The sequence below is a fragment of the Mizuhopecten yessoensis genome, unplaced genomic scaffold (genome assembly GCF_002113885.1).
Source record: "Mizuhopecten yessoensis strain PY_sf001 unplaced genomic scaffold, ASM211388v2 scaffold10565, whole genome shotgun sequence".
Classification (NCBI taxonomy): Eukaryota; Metazoa; Mollusca; class Bivalvia; order Pectinida; family Pectinidae; genus Mizuhopecten; species Mizuhopecten yessoensis.
This window is the reverse complement of record NW_018408610.1, coordinates 525,873-546,088: the sequence shown is the minus strand read 5'-3', so window position 1 is coordinate 546,088 and position 20,216 is coordinate 525,873. Positions and strand designations below refer to the sequence as shown.

At 37.1% G+C, this 20,216-nt stretch overlaps 2 protein-coding genes across 2 annotated transcripts; both read right to left on the bottom strand.

The window, feature by feature from the left end:
* Window positions 1–368: 368 nt before the first annotated feature.
* On the bottom strand, window positions 369–10,787 carry LOC110461087. The gene is made up of 4 exons (XM_021514373.1): window positions 10,456–10,787; window positions 8,391–8,785; window positions 3,647–3,865; window positions 369–1,204 (listed from the first exon to the last, which is right to left on the bottom strand). The coding sequence occupies exons 1-4, from the start codon at window positions 10,785–10,787 to the stop codon at window positions 546–548; spliced, it is 1,605 nt and encodes a 534-aa protein (XP_021370048.1). The 3' UTR covers window positions 369–545.
* Window positions 10,788–16,040: 5,253 nt separating this feature from the next.
* Window positions 16,041–19,364, bottom strand: LOC110461086 (putative nuclease HARBI1). Its single transcript, XM_021514372.1, has 4 exons — window positions 18,917–19,364; window positions 18,148–18,305; window positions 17,387–17,414; window positions 16,041–16,168 (listed from the first exon to the last, which is right to left on the bottom strand). Exons 1-4 carry the CDS (start codon window positions 19,362–19,364, stop codon window positions 16,041–16,043), a joined length of 762 nt encoding a protein of 253 aa, XP_021370047.1.
* Between the last annotated feature and the right edge of the window lie 852 nt (window positions 19,365–20,216).

Sequence of the window (20,216 nt, the reverse complement as noted above, 5' to 3'; positions counted from 1 at the left end):
GGCCTTCTTGGTTATTGAGAAGAAGTTTTTTAAAATAGTTTAGCCTATTTGACCCCTGTGACCTTTATTGTAGGTCAAGGTCATTCATTTGAACAAGCGTGGTAGCCCTTCACCCCAGCATGCTACAGGCCCAATATCGGGTCTCTGGGGCTTTTGGTTTTTGAGAAAAAGCTGTTTAAAGCAAAATTAAGCTGATGGCGGGCGCCGGACGCCGTACCATGGCATAAGCTCACTAGCCCTTCGGGCAGATGAGCTAAAAATTGACATTGACTGAATTACATAATATTCATTTCATTTGTATATTACATATTTCATTTGTATGATACATATTTCATTTGTATAATAACCATAAAATTACATTGTGTTTATATTATTTTATCTTTAATGTAATATATACATAGTTATATTTACATTCACCAAAACACATTTGAGATCTGTCCAGTACTTTATAGACTTTCTCCTAAAATCGAAGATGGCCAACTATAGTGGCGATGTGTACAAAATTTGACAGAGATAATTGTTTCAAAGATCATTTGCAGCCAAGTTTACTTGGCAACACACTTCTTGGTGCGGATAGATTGGAAACAGGATGCGGTAGATGTCTGTGAAACAAAATTTATCCTTGTTTCTGCCTTTTTGTAAAACTTCAGAAATTCCTCTAAATCTTTATGTAATCCTGACTTCTCAAGATCTATAAAAGAACTAATATTTTCTTTAGTAAACAGAGTGAAATTCAAGAAAAGCCAAATGATTATTACAGTAACCTCATCTAGCTGGTCTGTGATCAGACCTGAATGAAAAAATAACGGAAGCTGTTCCTGGATGTGCAATAAGTAGTCATTTTCAGGGTCATACAGACAGATAGTAACATGTTCTGGCGTGGCTCCAAACGTCGGAATCAGGAAGTGTGACAGTGAGCCCCTATTCATGTTAACTTGAGCAAAGCCATTTGTTATAGCTTCAGCCAAGATTTGTTGAATGACTTTCTGATCTAAGAGAACAATGTCATGCTTCTTGCCAGCTTTCTCTTCAACACAGATATCACAACTCTCCACCTTTCTTCTTTTCCATTCAGTTTCACCTTCATTTTCATCCACGTCTTCTTCCTCTTCCTCTTTGCTGACAATTTGCTTCTTTAAAACTGTCACAGCAATTGTATGATTCAGCAAAATATCTACTCTGCCATGCCATGTTCCTGGTGACCCTGTTGAGACAATAAATATGAATGTACCATTCCCCTTATTTGAATTCATAAAAGGGGCAGACCCCAGGATCAATTCTTATACAGTGGAACCATCACATATTATGATATCTGATATTATGATAATTATTGCTTTTTACAATAAATATTCTTTTTTTTAACTAAGAAATACAAGAGGCCCAGTGCACCTGTATTGCTCAACTGAATATTCAAGCAACAAAAAAAACACGAGCACCGCAAACGGATGCATAATCACCCGTCTGACCCTATCCAATGATTGTTTTAAAATGCTTGCACTGATGCTTTTGTTACCAAGAGTGATAGTCATCACTATACTATTAACATTTAATGTAATTGGTTCTTTGCTAATGTACTGCATAATGCCTCTTTATCAGGGCATGCAGTATCTGTATCTGTATATTACTGGAAGACCTCAAATTTGAGTATAAATTCCAGGGTTGGAGGAGTGCGCTTTTAGTTTATATTGTTTCAGTTTGAAGTGCTGTCTTGAAGCTTTTAAGTTCTTGCATTTTGACGAGGTCTTCTGGTAGATTATTCCACTCTGTTGTTGTTCGAGGAAAAAATGAAAATGTCCGTATTACACTGGAAATGTCGGTAATTTTCACTATTTTTTTATCTGGTACGGGTGTTTGATGGAGCCAATATGTGATCTACAGGTATGGCCACCAGCCCCTTCACGATCTTATAAAAGAGGGCAAGCCGATGGTCTCTCCTGCGATCCTTTAGTGGTGTTAGTTTTAGAGTGCCCATTATTTCTGTTACACTGCTGTCCCTTCTATAGTTTGATGTTATAAATCGGGCAGCGCGGCGTTGTACATTTTCCAGCGAGTGGATGTTGTTTTGTTGGTACAGGTAAGGGTCCCATATCGTACAGCTGTATTCCAGGACGGATCTCACCAACGATTTGTATGCTGTCTGTCAGTTTCAGTTTCAGTAGACCCAAAAGTGGTCCAAAAATAGAAATCATTTCCCCAAATTAAATCCATATTGTCCTTGTGAGACCCCACACTTAGTGAACATCCATGGACAAAATTAGGACAATACCACATGATCTGACTGAACTGTAGATCACTGAAGAAACTTGCACCAAAACTTTAACTGAGAAATTGCCCAAGAAAAGGTAAGTCCCAAACACGTCCAAAATTTACAGAAATAGGAATTATTTTCCCAAATCAAATCCATATTGTCCTTATTAGACCCCATATGAACATCCATGCCAAAATAAGGACAATACTACCACATGATCTGACTGAACTGTAGACCACTGAAGAAACTTGCACCAAAACTTTAACCGAGGAATTGCCATAGAAAAGATAAGTTCAAAACACGTTCAAAATTTACAAAAATAAGAATTATTTTCCCAAATTAAATCCATATTGTCCTTGTTAGAACATCCATGCCAAAAATTAGGAAAATAACACATTATCTGACTGAACTGTAGACCATCTTGGATTTCGAACCGACCCGAAAAATAACAACAGTTGGTCAGGACCATTTCAGGAAAGTTAGAGCTGAATCCAACAGGTGGAACTTGAGAAGAAGTTTAAAATAGGTTTTGTTCAGGAAAACCATGTTTGCGCAATCATGTTACAAAATGGCAGCCTTGCTGCAGTGTCGAAGTTTTAACCAGGCCAGAAAATAACAACACTCTGTCAGCTTCCTTTCCTTAACATCCTCACCAATTTCCAACTCAATGGCACCAGTGAAATTGGAGAAGAATTTTAAAATGTGTTTTTCAAGATGGTGGCCATCTTGGATTTCGCACTGACCCGAAAAATAACAACACTTGGTCAGGACCATCTCAGGATCATTTCAGGTAAGTTTGAGCTAAATCCTATATATGTGGAACTTGAGGAGAAGTTTGAAATGTGAAAAGTTTACGCACGGTGGACAATGCCGGGGTCAGCCCTTCGGGTCAGATGACCTAAAAAGTAACGTGGACCTTGACCTTGAACAACCCTGAAATTCGAATTTGTCCCAGATCAAAATCCCTCAAGGAATGAAGCTGCAAGAGTGCTGACAAGGATTTTCTAAAAAAATAGTTATGGTGACCTTGACCTTTACCTTGACCCAACAACCCTGAAACTCGATCAAGTTTGATCAAAATCCAGTGAGGGACTAATAACAACACTTTCAAGAATGTTTCAGACAAGTTTGACCCGAATCCCCCTGGTGGAAATTGAGAAGAAGTTCAAAATAGTTTTTTTTCCAAGATGGCGGCCATCTTTGATCTTCGACCGACCCGAAATATAACAACACTTGGCCAGGACCATCTTAGGATCATTTCATAGAAGTTTGAGCTGAATCCCTTAAGAAAGGTCTGAAATGTGAAAATTTTACGGACAACGGCAGACAAAACAGGATTGCTAGAGGTCATCCGGTGACCCTTCGGGTCAGATGACCTAAAAACATAACTGATCTTACCTACTGCAGTATTTCCTCCACAAACATCAGCCTTACAACCACAGCCGCATTCTTTTGGGACTTGCTTTGCGAATTCATCTACCTCATACTTCTTGCCTGGCACCAACTGGGAAAACAGGTGATGAGCCAACACAGCCATAACCTGTGTCTCTTTACTTCCATTTGCTGAGGGAGTCATTTGAAAAACTTTTTGAAGTGCCTTTCCATGTTTTTTTTGCTCTAGAAAACAGAAAAAAAAGTAATGATTTTTCTGTATCAAATACATGTTATATCTTAGATACCTTTTACTTGTTTTTCTACGAGATGTATCCAAAAAAGTCTTAAAGGTCATAGGAGTGTATTGATAAATGGAAGTAGGAAGTACATCCCTAGTTGAAAATCCAATGTAGGGAGACAGTACATATCACAATTTCCGCATATTCGAATGTTTAATATTAAACTGATGAATGTTGTATGTTTATTATTGACAGAACAGTGTTTTCTTTCAATATTAAAGTATTTCAAAGCAATGCAGGCATTAATTCAGGTATTTTTTAATCAATGAGCCACATGTATCCATTTTTCTGTACTTCAGGAAACCCGCTACCTATTTCACTACTGTAAAGTTTTTCAAGAAAGATAACTCTTACCCACAATAACTATGTGCATATGGTTTTATCATAAAATGTCAATTTTTTATCCTTTAAAGATCATTTATTTGACATAATTTCAGCATTTAGCAAATTGATATACATTAATGTAATACTAATCTATGGTAGTATCATTTTTACTGACATTATTTTGCAACAAATTGTGTCTTTCATTTTTTTTTCAAAAGTCACCCCTTTTTACATAAATTTCCAATTTAAATTCCTTAAAATTATGACAACCTATATTTTTTTTGTGGCAGAAATTTTTCTTTACTTCGAAGCAATATAATTACAAAATTTGAAGAAATTCTACTGAGAAATAACGACACAATCCTATTACCTTAAACTATAACCCAGGTCCTATAACGGATGCAATGGGGAACTACGACTGTACTGTAGAAGAATTCAGGATAAAATGGGTTGAACAACAATATATTGTGTTACCAGGGAGACAAACCATGCAAACAAATACTGCTTACTAATGCTCAGCTTATTAGTTACAGGGGTGGAATTAGCCAATCGTCCGAGACCATAGTTTTTCAGGTAGACCAGTGGGTTTTTTAACCCAATTGTATAAATACAGGAATCGGACGTTATCTTATAATTTTGTTAAATTATCTTAACTTTCAGCTGATTTGAAAAGTTTTATTTTAAGCACAAAATGTACCAGATTGCACCGTGTGCAGAGCTAGCTTTTAGATTTGAAAATACCCCGGACCACCCTAAACTGAGCCATAGCTATTGCTAGCGGATCGAGGGGCCTTCATGCAGCACTTGCATGATCGATGTGTTGGACCAGTGCGCTTCCACTCTTTTTAATTCCACCCCTCATTAACAGAATATGGTTAATACAAGTTCACGTTTATTCTCTGAAATGTTCACATAGGCCCATGGCAAAACAATTTGCATTCATAAAAGATGCCCATGAGGGGCCTTAACGGTCACCTGATCATGAGTTCTAATATATTTCAGTCAATTTGACCCCTTTTGGCCTCGCCGGGCTCATCTTCCCCTTGGGGTTAGTCAGGGCCAATATGTGCATACCATCAAACTGCCATCCCATACTAATAAATCTAACCAAATTTTGATTATTTCTGATGACAATTCAACAAATGATGCTCAAAAAGGTAATTTCTCTTATATAAACTATAGCAAATTTTACCCCCTCCTCTGAGGGAAAAGTGAGACCCCAGGGTCATGAAATTCACAATTTTGGTAAAGCACCTTATATTTAAGAACATTCCATCTATGAAGAATATTTGATTCTACCATATCTGGGTCTTGAGAAGAAGATTTTTGAAAATAGGTGTTGCATGGCCACCCACGATACTTTTTTTTTTTTTTAGCGTAAATAAATGTATTGGCATGGAATACACATTGAAACAGTGTTTATTCCTTAAATAGACTAATTAAGTTGGCAACTGCAGCGCCACCTTTCTTACCTTTCGCAGCTTGGGTCCTCAGACTTGTGTGCCTTTAATGTAATATATGTTGACATACAACAAGAGGCCCATAGGCCTTAATGGTCACCTGAGTCCTACAGTATTTATTTTTGTTGTTGAAATATGTACCAATATGAGTATAAAATAGTAAAGTATAACGTTAACTTAAGTTTGTCAGGACCATGAGTCGATCATTCCTTGACTGAGTTTCAGTTAAATCGGCCTATTAGAACTTGTTTTTAAGTTTGAAATTGTTTTTTCAAAATGGCGGCCAAATTCGATTTCTGATCGACCTAAAGAATAACAACACTTTGTCAGGACTATGAGTCGATCATTACTATTAAGTTTCAGTTCAATCGGCCCAGTAGAACTTGAATGTGTTTTTCAAGATGGCTGCCATGGCGGCCATCTTGGATTTTGGACTGACCTGAACGCTTGGTCAGGACCATCTCAGGATCATTTGTAACTGCTGAATCACACTGGTGGAACTTGAGAAAAAGTTTAAAACAGGAAAACCATGATTGCGTAATCATGTCACAAAATGGCTGCCATGTCAAAGTTTTTACGAGGCCGTAAAATAACAACACTTTCTTGGCTCACCTTCCTTAACATCATGACTCTAGGGCTCTTGGTTATTGAGAATAATTCGTTTAAAGGTTTTAACAAATTCGATCCCTGTGGCCTTGAATATGGGTCAAGGTTATTTCTTTTTGCAAACTTTGACGGGCCTCATCCGAGGAACCTATAATCAGCCAAATATCCTGACTCTCGGAGATTTGATTAGTGAGGAGAAGTTGTTTAAATGGAAAAGTTGACGCCGGACAGACTGTATTTCCCTTTTGGGCCCCTCCCCTCAAGCCCCTAGGGGGCCAGACCAACTGTTTATACACAATTGGTTCCCCTTTAATTTACCCTAGGATGCTTAAGATCAAATATGGATCAATACCTTTCATTCCTACAGAATTAAGGAGAAGGATTTTAAAGAATTTGCTATATTTCCCCTATTGGGCCCCGCCCCTCAGGCCCCTGGGGGGCCAGACCCACCATTTATACAAAATTTGTTTCCCTTCACCCAAGAATGCTACAGACCAAATATGGACCGATTCATACAGAAGAGGAAGGATTTTAAAGAATTTGCTATATTTCCCCTATTAGGCCCCGCCTCTCAGGCCCCTGGTGGGGCCACACCCACCGTTTATACAAGATTTGCTCCCGAGGATGCTTCTGACTAAGTTTAGTAAAAATCTGCTAAGTTGTTCATGATGAGTAGCAATTTTTAGAAAAAGTTGACTGACGGATGCCAGACGACGGACGGACGACAGACGCAGTGCCATGGCATAAGCTCATCGGCCCTTCGGACGAGGTGAGTTAACAAGCGGCCCAGAGGGCCTGCATCATTCACTTGGATATTTCAGTAAACATGGCAAAACACTCTCATATAAGTTATATTACAAATATTTTCCTACTTTTGAGCTGCCTCTCCCAACAATTGTTCAAACCAAATGCGGACTAAAACCTGTCATTCTTAAAGAGAAGAAGGATTTTAAAGTTTTTTGCTATATTTCCCCTATCGGGCCCCCTCACTCCGGCCTCAGGGGAGCCACACTCCTCATATACAACATTGAATCTCCTTTGCCCAATAATGCTACAGACCTAATTTCATCAAAATCCATTCAGTCGTTCAAACTAGCAGCGATTTAAATGATTTACCTCTATTTCCCCTATTGGGCCCTGCACCATGACCCTCCGGCCCCAGGGGAGCCACACCCTCCGTTTATTTAAGCATTAAACTGTCTTCTTTGGCAAGTTATTGTCCTATAATTCTCATAAAATTGCAGACAAATTTAATAACGTGCAATAGCGCATCATGATTAACTTGTGAGTATTATAGGACAATAACTTTCCAAGGAAGGCAGTTTAATACTTATATTTCCGTTTTAAATTTAAGTTTTTAATCCGGTAGCACGCATTTTCGCGACGTCAAAAATACACTTAATAAAATGACGTCAGACAAAACGACGTCATTTAGTGACGACGTCACGCACATTGTTCACTATATTTACATTTCCACTGCACAGAGCCTAGATGTTTCTACTGGGCCCAATGTATGTTATTTCCGTATAACATACATTGGGCCATTGTGACGTCGCTATGCTAATGACGTCATAACTGTACTATTGGAGATTGCACTGCTCCACTGTCAACTGGTGGCTGTTCGCTGTATGGATTTACCCTGACGTTAAAATGTGTTCAGACTAATATTATGTCTTTATTTCTGCGTGAACTGTAAGTTGTTTAACATAAAATGTATAAGTATTGGTTGTCATACCAATCCTTAAATACCATTAGGAATTATATGTGAGAATTATGATATGATAACTTCCTATTTTGTTTGGTAAGGTTACATAGTGACAATGCATCTAGCAATTGAAAATGGAAATTAATACAACATTGGATCTTCTTTGCCTAATCATGCTCCAGACCAAATTTCATCAAAATCTATTCAGTCGTTCAGGACTATAGTTGCGATTTAAAGGAAATGTTGAAGGACGATGGACGCTGCACCATGGCGTGAGCTCACTGGCCCTTTGGGTACACATAGTACAAACAAGTTATAGAATTAACGTTAAGCTTAACCCTGTCAGCTTAACCTGTAAAATCCTAATAATTTACCACGTAGGAATTCCATCAACACCAAGAAGGCTTGCTGATGAGAACTGGTGTATTTCTCGATGGCATCTACTCCACCTGCTGAAAATTCCCCAAGAATATGTGCATTTAAAATATCCTTCATGTGAAGAAATCCACACTCTGGCCTGCCAGACTCGCAGTAGTTTTCTCGTAGTGCATAGATTCGCTGCTCAGCAGTTACTCGCAGATAAACCGACGCATCGGTGAAACACGTTCCCTCAGCAGCGTTGCTATTCTTTATAACTAAGTTTAAAAATCCAGGGTGATTCTGTTCAGTAAAAAGCCATTTAAAAATACGTTTCAAGTATGCTTCCTCGTTAGACCCTCTGAATTCATCGAGAATAGGCCTAGGCCTACTTGAGGCCTTTTTAGCCCTTCTGTACGGTGATACTAATTAAAGCCCGGTATGTACCGTCCGGTAACAAGAGCCCGGCACTTCCCGGTAATACAAATTTAAAATTAGAATGAGACATCTTATATATAGTAAATGAGATGCATATTATAAATTTTATATAAAGGATATCTCATTTAATTTCTATACACGAATAAGATATTTTACATAATCTCATGAAACCAGTTCAAGTTGGCTTGTCATATATCAATTACCAATTTGTTAGATGCTCCAGAGACGTATAAAGCCATTTGTGTTATATACGTCTCTGGGTGCTCTAATATTTTGCCATGCGGTTTATGGTGTAACATCTGTGTGTATCAAATTAGTAACATATATGTAGTATATCAATTTATTAAACGGTTTTAAGTTAAGTTTTGGTGAAGGCTCCGATCGCGAGCGGTCCAGACAATTTATAGAACAGTTACGACATCTTCAACACCGGTTTGAAAAAAAAATGTAAAGGTATTTTTTTGTAACGTCTTTTCGCATGTATATTTAAACTTTATTGATTTTACAACAATTATGAAACAAGTTTTACAACTAATCACGTACCTTTTCACGTCCGATTGGGAAATCTAACCCCGGCCGCCTTGGTGAAAGGCAAGTGCAATATCCACTGTTCCTTCCGACCATCCATTTATTTGAAATTCGAACCATAAAAGTTATATTTGTATATGATACAGCGTTGTACCATAAGTTCTGTCGGAGGATGTAAGGGGAGAATAGTCCCCCTTGGAGGTAAGTGGATATTTTTGTTAAATGTTGGGGCGATATATATAATGTCCATGTGTGTCGTTGGACGAGCCATCCCAGTCCTCTAACGCCCCTTTAACAGGCCGTCTAGTGTACGATTCGCTTTTTTGAAATTCACCCCGCGAACAGTATCAATATTCCGACCTTTATCTACTAGATGACGATTTACAGCCCCTCTTATATTGATAAGTGTATTTCTATGGTATTCCTCGGCCTGGTGCGCTGGCATGTTTCTGCCCGTTGCTTTGTGTGTTTTTAGGCTTCGCCTCATAATAAAATTTGGCGAGGACATCTGCGAGGTCTTCCTCACTAACGCTCTCTAGGTCCAAGTCTGTCCCAAAGACCTCTTGGTTCCAATCTAAATGTAAACAAAAATATCTCTTTTAGCCTATAGATTTGGAAAAAGAGCGTCATTTGTGTGATGGTTTAAATGGTTAGATAATTACTTTATATCAATTACTGATTCATTTTACCAGTTCTAGATAACAGAACGAATTACACGGATCGAAAATTCAACAATTTCCAAATCTGATCTTTTAATCCATTTAACTGTTTAATAGCTGACATGATTTATTTACCTTCGAATATTTGTAATCCCCAGATAGTATTTCTCTTAGTGGAGGCAGATTGCAAATTGGTTGGCCCCTTCTAGCATTTTCTGTGTCTCAACAGAAATATATATTTTTTTTGTCGGGGGGTGGCACTGGAATACCCCGTGGGGTGGATGTATTCTGTATGAATTTTATTCAACATATGCTAAAAAACTTAAAACTCGAAACACAAGTCGACTTGAAATGGGTTTTTTAACGCCTATAATTTCACGAGACAGAAAGGCAACTTTATAAGTTTTTTGCGAGGTTACTTTTAATTTTAGTGTTTATTATTGTTTTATTTATTTACCTGTGTGACGTTAGCGCTGCTGTCCCGTGAGGTCGGGGTTTCTCCTTTTGGCACTGTCTCCAGGGGGTAGGGCACCCCTCGATCGAGTTATACATCAGCGTAGCGGTATTGGTTTCACTTGGAGTCGGAACCTCTCCTTCCGGCACTGTCTCTAGGGGGATAGGACACCCCTGGGAAGGGTTATTCATCTGCGTAGCAGTGTTGATTTCCGGTGGGGTCAGGGTTTTTCCTTCCGGTATTGTCACTAGGGTGATAGGACACCCCTGGGAGGGGTTATTCATCTGCGTAGCAGTGTTGATTTCCCGTTGGGTCGGGGTTTCTCCTTCCAGCATCACACTAGGGGGATAGGACACCCCCTGGGATGAGTTATCCCTGGGGTCTGGGTTTCTCCTTCCGGCATTGTTAACAGTGAAACCGGGCGTTCCTGTGTCGGAGGTACACTTACCTATTTCGAGTAATATTTTCTCCAATTCATCATCGGAAGAAAATTCTAACAAATCTGGTATGTGAAAGACACCATACCGATTACGTCTTGATGAGGCTATCTGGGGGCTTCCCTCTCTGTCCGTCAGCGTTTAGGTTAAGCTTAAGCTAATTAACAGTCTAGCAGACGACAAGTGTTGGCTACCTACGAGATGGAAGTCAGTATTTAAGATAACAATGTTATGAAAAAAATGATTAATCTTTAAATAAAATAAAATGAATTAACAAATAATAATAGAAAAGTACAATCGTGCACCATTTATGATTTTTGTAATGTTTTTTTTTATATTTCTCGCAATTATCTCGGAGGAGGGGAGAAAACTCTTCTCAGAAACGGTACTATGCGTAGTAATATGAAGTGGTTATCAGCTGACTGGTTGTACGAGAATTGTTGTCATAACTCGCTCAAATGTTAAGATTTTTTCACAACCTCTTGATCATTACATTTATATTGTTACAAACAATGCAAAATATACAGTTGTTATGGTGTATAAGTGGAAACAAACGCCCGGTCGGTCAATACGTCACTACCGGGCTGTGTCGGGCTCTACAGAGCTGTAATTAGTAGCTTCTTATTACAAACAGGTTGACCTAAAGGCTTCTGTACATCTGAAGAAGAAGAAGTAGTTCAAAGTGTTTTCAGGAATATTATCCGTGATTATAATGGCATATTGCCTGCATTCCTCAACTTAGTTATTGAATGTAGTAATGCTAAATCGGGAAGATTATTCAGCGGTCTTAAACTTTTCTATGAATTAATGCGCAGCCCAGAGTGCGGATGTGTTTACACAAAGGACATTTTAGCCTTAGATGTTATCAAAGAATTACTGAAGGATGGAGTAGATGCGATTGAGAAACACCCTACCTCTAATCAGTCATTCTTGGCGTTGTTTGAATTTCTGTATGAAAGTTATTCTACCTTTGTTACCTTTATCTTTCTAATTAAACAAGGAGTCAACTGACCAAAGGTCAAGGTACCTAGGCAGGGCTTTATCACCGATCTCTTTAGGTCAGGTAAACGGATCCAATTCCAAATGAAAAATATGTGTGATTTTTCCCAATTTCCTACTTTAAAATTCCCAATTCAGATATTTAAAAAAAATAATGTACAAACAGCGATCGACACTTAACTAGCGGTGGTCCCGAGGCCGGAGGCTACCAAAACATCTTTCATATTCATTTTGAGAAGATTGACTTGGATTTCAGTCAGTTAGACGCTTGAGATACTGATATTAAGCGTCCCTGTCAATGCAATTATCTGGGTGATCGAGACTTAACAAAGCAGAAATTCCCCTAGTTTGCTTCATAGGCTTCTACGCTAATGACAGACATCCTTCAGCGTGTTCCATTTAGCGGAACGTTCCGGGTGTTCCGGTACGTACCATCCGTTCCGTTAAATGGAATGCGCGACGTTCCGCCGAAACGAACCGGTTCGTCGAGAACGTTTCATTTGAGGGTACCAAGTTGGATCCAATATGGCCGTCAATGAAAGATTTCCAATTCCAATGTCAAGCAAATGCGATATATATGTATGTATAATATGTTAAACACTATTTCAGCGGTTCCATATAATTTACATACTTCAACTGCGAGAATCTTAATTGTTTTTGCAGTTTTTTCGACTGAATCAGTGTAATATAGATATTTGTAGTGTGGGGTTATAATCGCCTACCAAAGATGGAACATTTTAACAGTCTACCTCTTTTATTTGCTCATGAACTCAATTGAAATTTTATTTAAAAAAAATGAAATGAAAAAACCCATGGAAATGGTAGCTTGACGACATAATATTCATCACATTTAAACTGAAAAATACTTGTTAAAATGACTATTTTGATTAATGAATGACTAAAATTGATCAGAAAGTGTATATCAATGTTCATGTGAAGAAACAAATTACATATATAGTTGCGTGTAGTATGAATAAAAAACACTAGTCAGTCTGGCAAGTAGATTTCAATTTTACTAGTCATGACTCCATGTGTAAATTAATGAACCAAATATTATTCAACATGTTAATTGATATCAAATTTTGACTAGACAATATATTTATATGGTCTAGTAGTTTTTATAACCACTACTGTACTGTAGTCGAGATGGAGGTTTCACTAGTCGTAGGCCAGCAGGCTACCCTTATTGTCCAGCCCTGCATAGTACATGGTTTATAATAATTCAATGAATTTGTTTCCAAATTAATTGAACCTGCAGATCCCATCTTACCAAATATGGCCTATCAAATGTTGGCCCATAAAGAAGACCTGAGCTCCATACTGGTTGGGCCATATCTGTTGGAAGTGGAAGGTAATTCTTTCAATCGTTATTGAAATTTTATTTTTAATCTGTGTATGTCCATTATTAAGTTGTTCGAGTTCTGATTTCTATTCTGAACTGATTTTCAAAAAGTGCCAGGCAAAACAACTGTACAAAAACATGTTTGGTTTATAAGGTTCCATGTTCTCCTGGAAGATTTTGGCTTTAAAATGTCAACCATGAATGTTTTAATAGTTTTATACAAGGTTAAAATAATTCCAAAAATATTTAACCTGCATATTTCTCATCAAATTGATACTAGATATTCTTACGGTGAATATCATACATAATTGACTGAAATATTATCAATGTCAAGTTAATGAACCAGTATGTAATTAAGGTGACACAGGCACAAACAATGCTGAAAAGGAGGCAACAGGAAGCCAGTCTGTCCATAAAGCTACAGGTAAGTGGTAAAGTTTTATATATGGTATAATATATACAGTATGCTAGATTGAACATCAATATTGGTAGTTTGGTACATTGACCAATATGGAATCCACCATTTTCTTTAAAATCTCTTGTTTTAAATAGGGTCAATTCAGATTTCAATTTCTATTCAAATACATCATTTAATCAATAATTTGATTGTATGATTTAAACATCTACCACTGCTTATAATTATATAATTAATGACAAAACATGAAACTTATCACTTATATGATTTCACAATATGCTATAATTACAGTATAACCTTTCTAAATTGGCCCCAGTCTAATCCAGATCCCTGCCATATTTATTTGATTTGATATCAGTTGAATTGAATATATTCATGCTTGAAAAAGGACTTTTTATATTTCGTTTTACATGTAATTTTCTCAGTGAAACATATAAGATGAAGTAATTAATATAACTAATATCTTATCAATGTCAACTTAATGAACCAGTATTACATTATGTAATTAAGGTGACACAGACACAAACAGTGCTGAAAAGGAGGCAACAGGAAGCCAGTCTCTCCATAAAGTTACAGGTAAGTGGTAAAGTTTCATATATGGTATAATATATAATATATACAGTATGCTGGATTGAACATCTATATTTCAATATTGGTACATTGACCAAGATGGAATCCACCATTTTCTTTAAAAACTTTTGTTTTAAATAGGGTCAATTCAGATTTCAATTTCTATTCAAACACATCATTTAATCAATAATTTGATTGTATGATTTAAACATCTACCACTGCTTATAATTATATAATTAATGACAAAACATGATTATCACTGGTTGACAATACATGATTATCACTGGTATGACTTCACAATTTGTTATAATTATTCAAATAGTAATATAAATGATTTGATGTATTATTTGTGAATGTTACTAGCATATTTTTATTTTAGGAATAGATGAAGCAAGTACAGAAGCAGATGGTAAAATTATGTTTATTGGTATTAAATGAATATATTGAAACACATTTTAATGTCTCCATTTAAGGTAAAGGGTACCTTTAAGTTCAAATACAGATTTACAGTTGTATAAAATATGAGGTTATGAAAACTAAAATACATGATATATGTAGGTCAAACTCGGGGCCTGTCCTCTGCCAATAGTACGCTCATACCTACCTAAAACGCTATCCAAAAATTTAAATTTCACACCATCAAAATGGGAGATTATTGCCTTTAAATTAATAAAATTGTTATACAAAGCTCTGTCCAATTTTTAAAAGTGTATTAGTTTTGTTGCATTGGTGTGTACAACATCCAACACAGACATTAACTCCAGGCCCAGTCGTATTACAGTTATTTTTACGTTACTGTTTTCTTGGCTCATGGATATTGACTGTCAGAAATATTTATATTGTTATAATTTATGCAAGCTCACATATGTATGTCATTACTGTATTGTTAAAAACTTTTGCTTTTATTTGCAAATGGAACAAAAGTTGAATCTACACATCTTACAAATTAATATCAAATTTATCAAAGGGAGATAATTTGACTTATTTTTTCTTACTAATGCCTCTGACATGTAAATGATATTCTTTTGGGCTTCTTTTTTAGCGAATTTACTTTTTTTAATAACATTTGTTTCTTAAAGCTGAGATACCACATCTTTACATATAGAACAAATTCAAATGTCATTTTGTGATAAAAAAAATATTTCTAAAAACATACGGTTCACCTCAAAGCTATAGTATATAACTGTAATGTATGACATGTCTTTGTATTGAACATCTTTTTTTCCCAGACAAATTCAACTGGACAGTCGAATCAACAAGACTTCTGATTAGCTTAAGGCAGGACCACCAAGCCATGTTTGACAGGTCAAACTTGACCAAAAAAAAGGTCTGGCAAATTATTGCCAATAAGTTTTCTGAAACGTGCAAGTCCAGCGTTGACTGGAGTCAACTAAAGGGAAAGTGGGCAAAGCTTGAGAGAAAGTTTAAGGATGTCAAGAGAGTGAATGGCAAGAGTGGAAGTGGAAGAAGAGAGTTTTTATATGAACGGGAAATGGAGGAGGCCATTGGGGGTAATCCCAATATTACTCCCATGGCCACCTACAGTTCTATGAATGATGAATGTGTCGGTGAGAATAGTGTGTGTGAAAATAGTAACAGTTTGAGTGAAAAGCCTAATGGAAGTAAGGGAGTGAAGAGAAAGAGAGAAAACATGTATGAGCTTTTGAGCGGAATGAGAGAGGAAAAGAAGAAGCAGCATGAGGAGAAAATGGAGGTGATGAATAAATTCTTAAACATATTCTCAAGAATGGTACCAGGAAATAATGAACAGTAACTTATATCGATGAAATAAATGCTTTCTCCAGAATGTGATTAAAGTTTTTTTTTACAACAGCAAATCAGCTATATAATCTCTCTTATGAACACCAGTAGTGTTCATGTTGTCAGCCTGGGTTTCATCATCTCCGTCTTCCTCAACCTCAGGTTCTGGAAGCATATCTGGACCGTCCTCCGCTAAAACGAAATTGTGCAAGACACAGCTTGCACAAATTACCCTACACATGCTATCAACATTTATCATCTCAAGATGATGGAGACGTCGCCATTTTATTTTGAGAAGACCAAAGGCCCTCTCCACTACGACACGTGTCGATGCATGCTTCCTATTGTAGTTTCGCTGCTTGGGTGACAGATGGCCATTGTCCCTATATGGTGTCATCATTGTCCTGAAATATATATTTTTTTCATTTTTAAGTAGACAGGTAAGAATTTTACCATACCCACCCTGTATCAAATAAGTGGGGAATTATAATGTGTTGAGCCGAAAGTATGGGTATGGCGCACTGTTGGCAGATATAGAATGCTTGACAGATATGGCAGTGCCTGCCAGGTATGATGCTTGCAGGGGAAATGGTGTAAGTACAATTAGCAGCATCGCATATACAAAAAACAACACATCATATAATCACTGTGTTAACAACACCGGATATTGGTACAAAGCAGGCGGTGATCACACGAAGTGGGCTTCTGTTGCAGGTGATTTTTTTCCTATAATTTCCTTACTTCAGAGGTTTGTATGGTCTTTGGCTTTTTTGTATCAATTCCTCACATTTTCAGCAATGGCTTAAACCACAGAGAACGTTCCTATATGGGTCAATATTTCTTCTAGACTTGCAAACACGCCGCCTGGTATCGGCGAAAACTCACGAATGATACTTACCACGTGTCTGAATTAGTATTGTAGTGGTGTGTGTTTTTTAACAAATTTCATTACCTAAAACTAATTAAAATGTATACATTTATCATATTTTCGAACTCGTAAATTATGAGAAATATGCTGACATAATTGCATAGCATTGTACGGCGACTTGCAATTTGCATGATGCCGTACAGTAATCTAAAAACAAACATTCAAGTTGCCGTACAGTTCGACGAAATATTTTTGACGATATTTCATATAATACAATGCTTTCACTGACATAATGAATGTGTGTAATGTAGATACATCTTTATTTAGCTGTAGACAATACATTAATTCAGACACGTGATGGTTATCGCTCGCAAGTTTCCGCCGATACCACACGACGTGTGTGTAAGTCTGGAAGACATATTGGCCCATTAATGGACGTTTTCTATGGATAATATAAACGCTGAAAATGTGAGGTATTGATCCTAAAATCCTCGAGCACATGACAGCCCCTGAATTAAGGAAAATATAGAAGAAAAACTCACTTTCAACTGCATCTCGTGTGATCACCGCCTGTTTGGAGGCAATATCCGGTGTCGTTAACACAAGTATTAATCAAAGAATATTGCACTCTATGTTTTAAATGCCAAAACCTGAACAGCACACAGCAATTATGGCAAATCTTACGTTTGATGAGGCGGAAATATGTTTTTATTGATTAGTAATCGTTAGCAAAAATGTCCGCTGTGTTTGCATTTCTTACATGCATTCTGCCCTTGAGTGTAACATTGAAACTTATTAATTTAACAGGGCACTAAAAGTTTAGTTGTCAATAGTAATAAATAGAAAGAAATAATAGAGCTGCTCTATCAAATCAAGTAGTGTGTAAAACATTAATTAAACACATACTTCGAAAGAGGATATGCCCCGTCTCCAATCAAGTGGCTCTGTGTCGGGAAAAGCTCCGATGCTTTAAGGCAGACACTACTGTTGGTGTAAATCCTGGCATCATGTACAGACCCTGGCCATCCAACGTATACATCGGTGAATCCCATTTAATGATCAGCCACTGCCTGAATTTACATTCAACAAAAAGGTGTGTCTTTATTTCACTTATTATTGCACAAGCCTTATTAAAAAAGTACATAGAGCACATCCGTTATCCTCAAGGTACAAACAACGCGGATAGGTAGATATTTATACTTTTGTATACTTTCTATAAAATAAAATGTTACTTATCGCTGTCAAAACTCATGATAAGTAGTAAATCTTCGGAATTGTATTATTTTAAACTTTTTTCTCTTACTTGGAGCACCAAGGAATGGTATTTTTTCCTGTTTAGGTAGGAGGACTTGTGGTCACTTGGAGCCGCAATTGGAATGTGAGTACCGTCTATAGCCCTAACAACTCCTGGGAACCCATTGACGGCCTGAAACTGCTCCTGTATCAGTTGTAGTCTTGCTCCTTGATATACGATGGTAATGTTATTCTTAGTGGACTAATTTACGTAAAATATATATGAAGGATATGCTATTAGGAAAGAAATTAATTGAAATAGGAAGAATACGGTACGTTTATGTAACAAAGGTTAACACAGTAAAGCATATGTGTATTTCAGACATTTGTAACGAATAGGTTTAGTATTTATGTGCCAAACGAATGCACCTAACAGCAAGAGTTGTCGCTCGTGTGAACTTTCAACGGCGCCATGTTTTAAGTTGACAGAAATATTGTGGCAATTCGTCATTGGGATTTAAACGCGATTTAATGTAGTTTGCAAGTGTTACATGCGTCTCATATGAAGTAAGTACTGAATATAGTATTTTAAAGAATCGTCGTTCGTTCACCATTGTATATATCTTACACGTTGCTAGCTAGGCTATGTGAACACAAGGGCTTGTAAGTTTCAAACTTGCTTATGAATTCGGGAAGATACTGGAATGTAAGTAGATTTTAAACTGAATTTATCCGAATGTTTATGAAATTGTCAAGTCCATAGTGGAAGGGACCTTAAACAAAATGTTATAACCCCAAATGAAGTAATTAATTGTTAAAGAACAATGTGCGGTTATTACCAGTTGGCCAAACGATGAATTCTTTCATCAAAGCCATGATAGCGTCGATCACACGGGATTTCGTCCTAGCGACGCTGCTTACTGTTATATTAAACCGATCGGCTATTTCCCGATGTGAGTCCTTGTTTGCCAGGTACCAAACTGTCACCAAAACCTGTTTCTCTAGCTGAATAGGTTCGCGACCTTGATCATGATATGTAGAAACTTTATCAGTGGCATAAATCAGGTTTGTTAATAAATTGAACGACCTCCGTGTCATTCTAAATTGAGAACGGAACTCAATTTCATCATAATTTGTAACAACATTTTCAACATACAGCGGAACGCGAACTCGGTATCGCGTCATACAAAACACAGCAGCTGCGGTTTCTAACATATCGTCGTCCTCATCATCAAAAAATGATAAAAAAGAATAAGACGCTGTAGCAATCGTGCTGATATCCGCCATGTTGGATCTAGCGTGCGGGGAACGTGATTGGAACGTACTGTACCATTTAGCGGAGCCGTTCCAAGTTGGCACAACCGGAACGTTCCGCTAAATGGAACACACTGCTTGTGTCAAGTTTTAGAAGGCATACAGTATACATAACACATGGAAATGACAATCGTTTATTTGATTTAAAACTCCCATAACACTTGAAGGAATTATAAATAAGTTACTTCTTGATTTGATATGGTATTGGTGGCATGGTCCCATTTGCTATTTATAGATTCATCATCATGTTGGTCTTGAAAGTCATTTTTCACTCAAAATCTAACCATTCAACAAATGTTATATCACAGTAACAACCTACATCAAGCTGAAAAAAAATTCACAAACATTATTTGATATAATTAGTTAATCAGTTATATAAAAAAGAATAACTTGTTTAATACAATTTGGGGCTTTCTCATGCTGCGCATAATCAATTCGGTCCAATAGCCCCAAAGTCATTGGGGTTTCATTCATTTCATATACATGTCATACACAGTTTACATCGTACAGGACCATTTTCCGCCTGGTTCTTCAGTAGGGCTCAGGACTCGCCTGGCGATGTAACCAAACTATGTATGATAGCAGTCTTTGTGGTACAGGACTTTCGCCTGGTTCTCCAAGAGGACTCAGGACCTCGCCTGGCCACAACCTGCTCATTCAATTTCAATTTCTTCATTTGTTCATTGTCTACCAGCTCTAAACTTTAATACTTACCTCATTTCCCTTAACCAGGACCGCCTTTTCCTGTTCATAGGATTAGGACTTGCACCTGGTAGGGAATCTTGAATTTATCTTCCTTCATGCTGGTAATTTTGTAATATATAT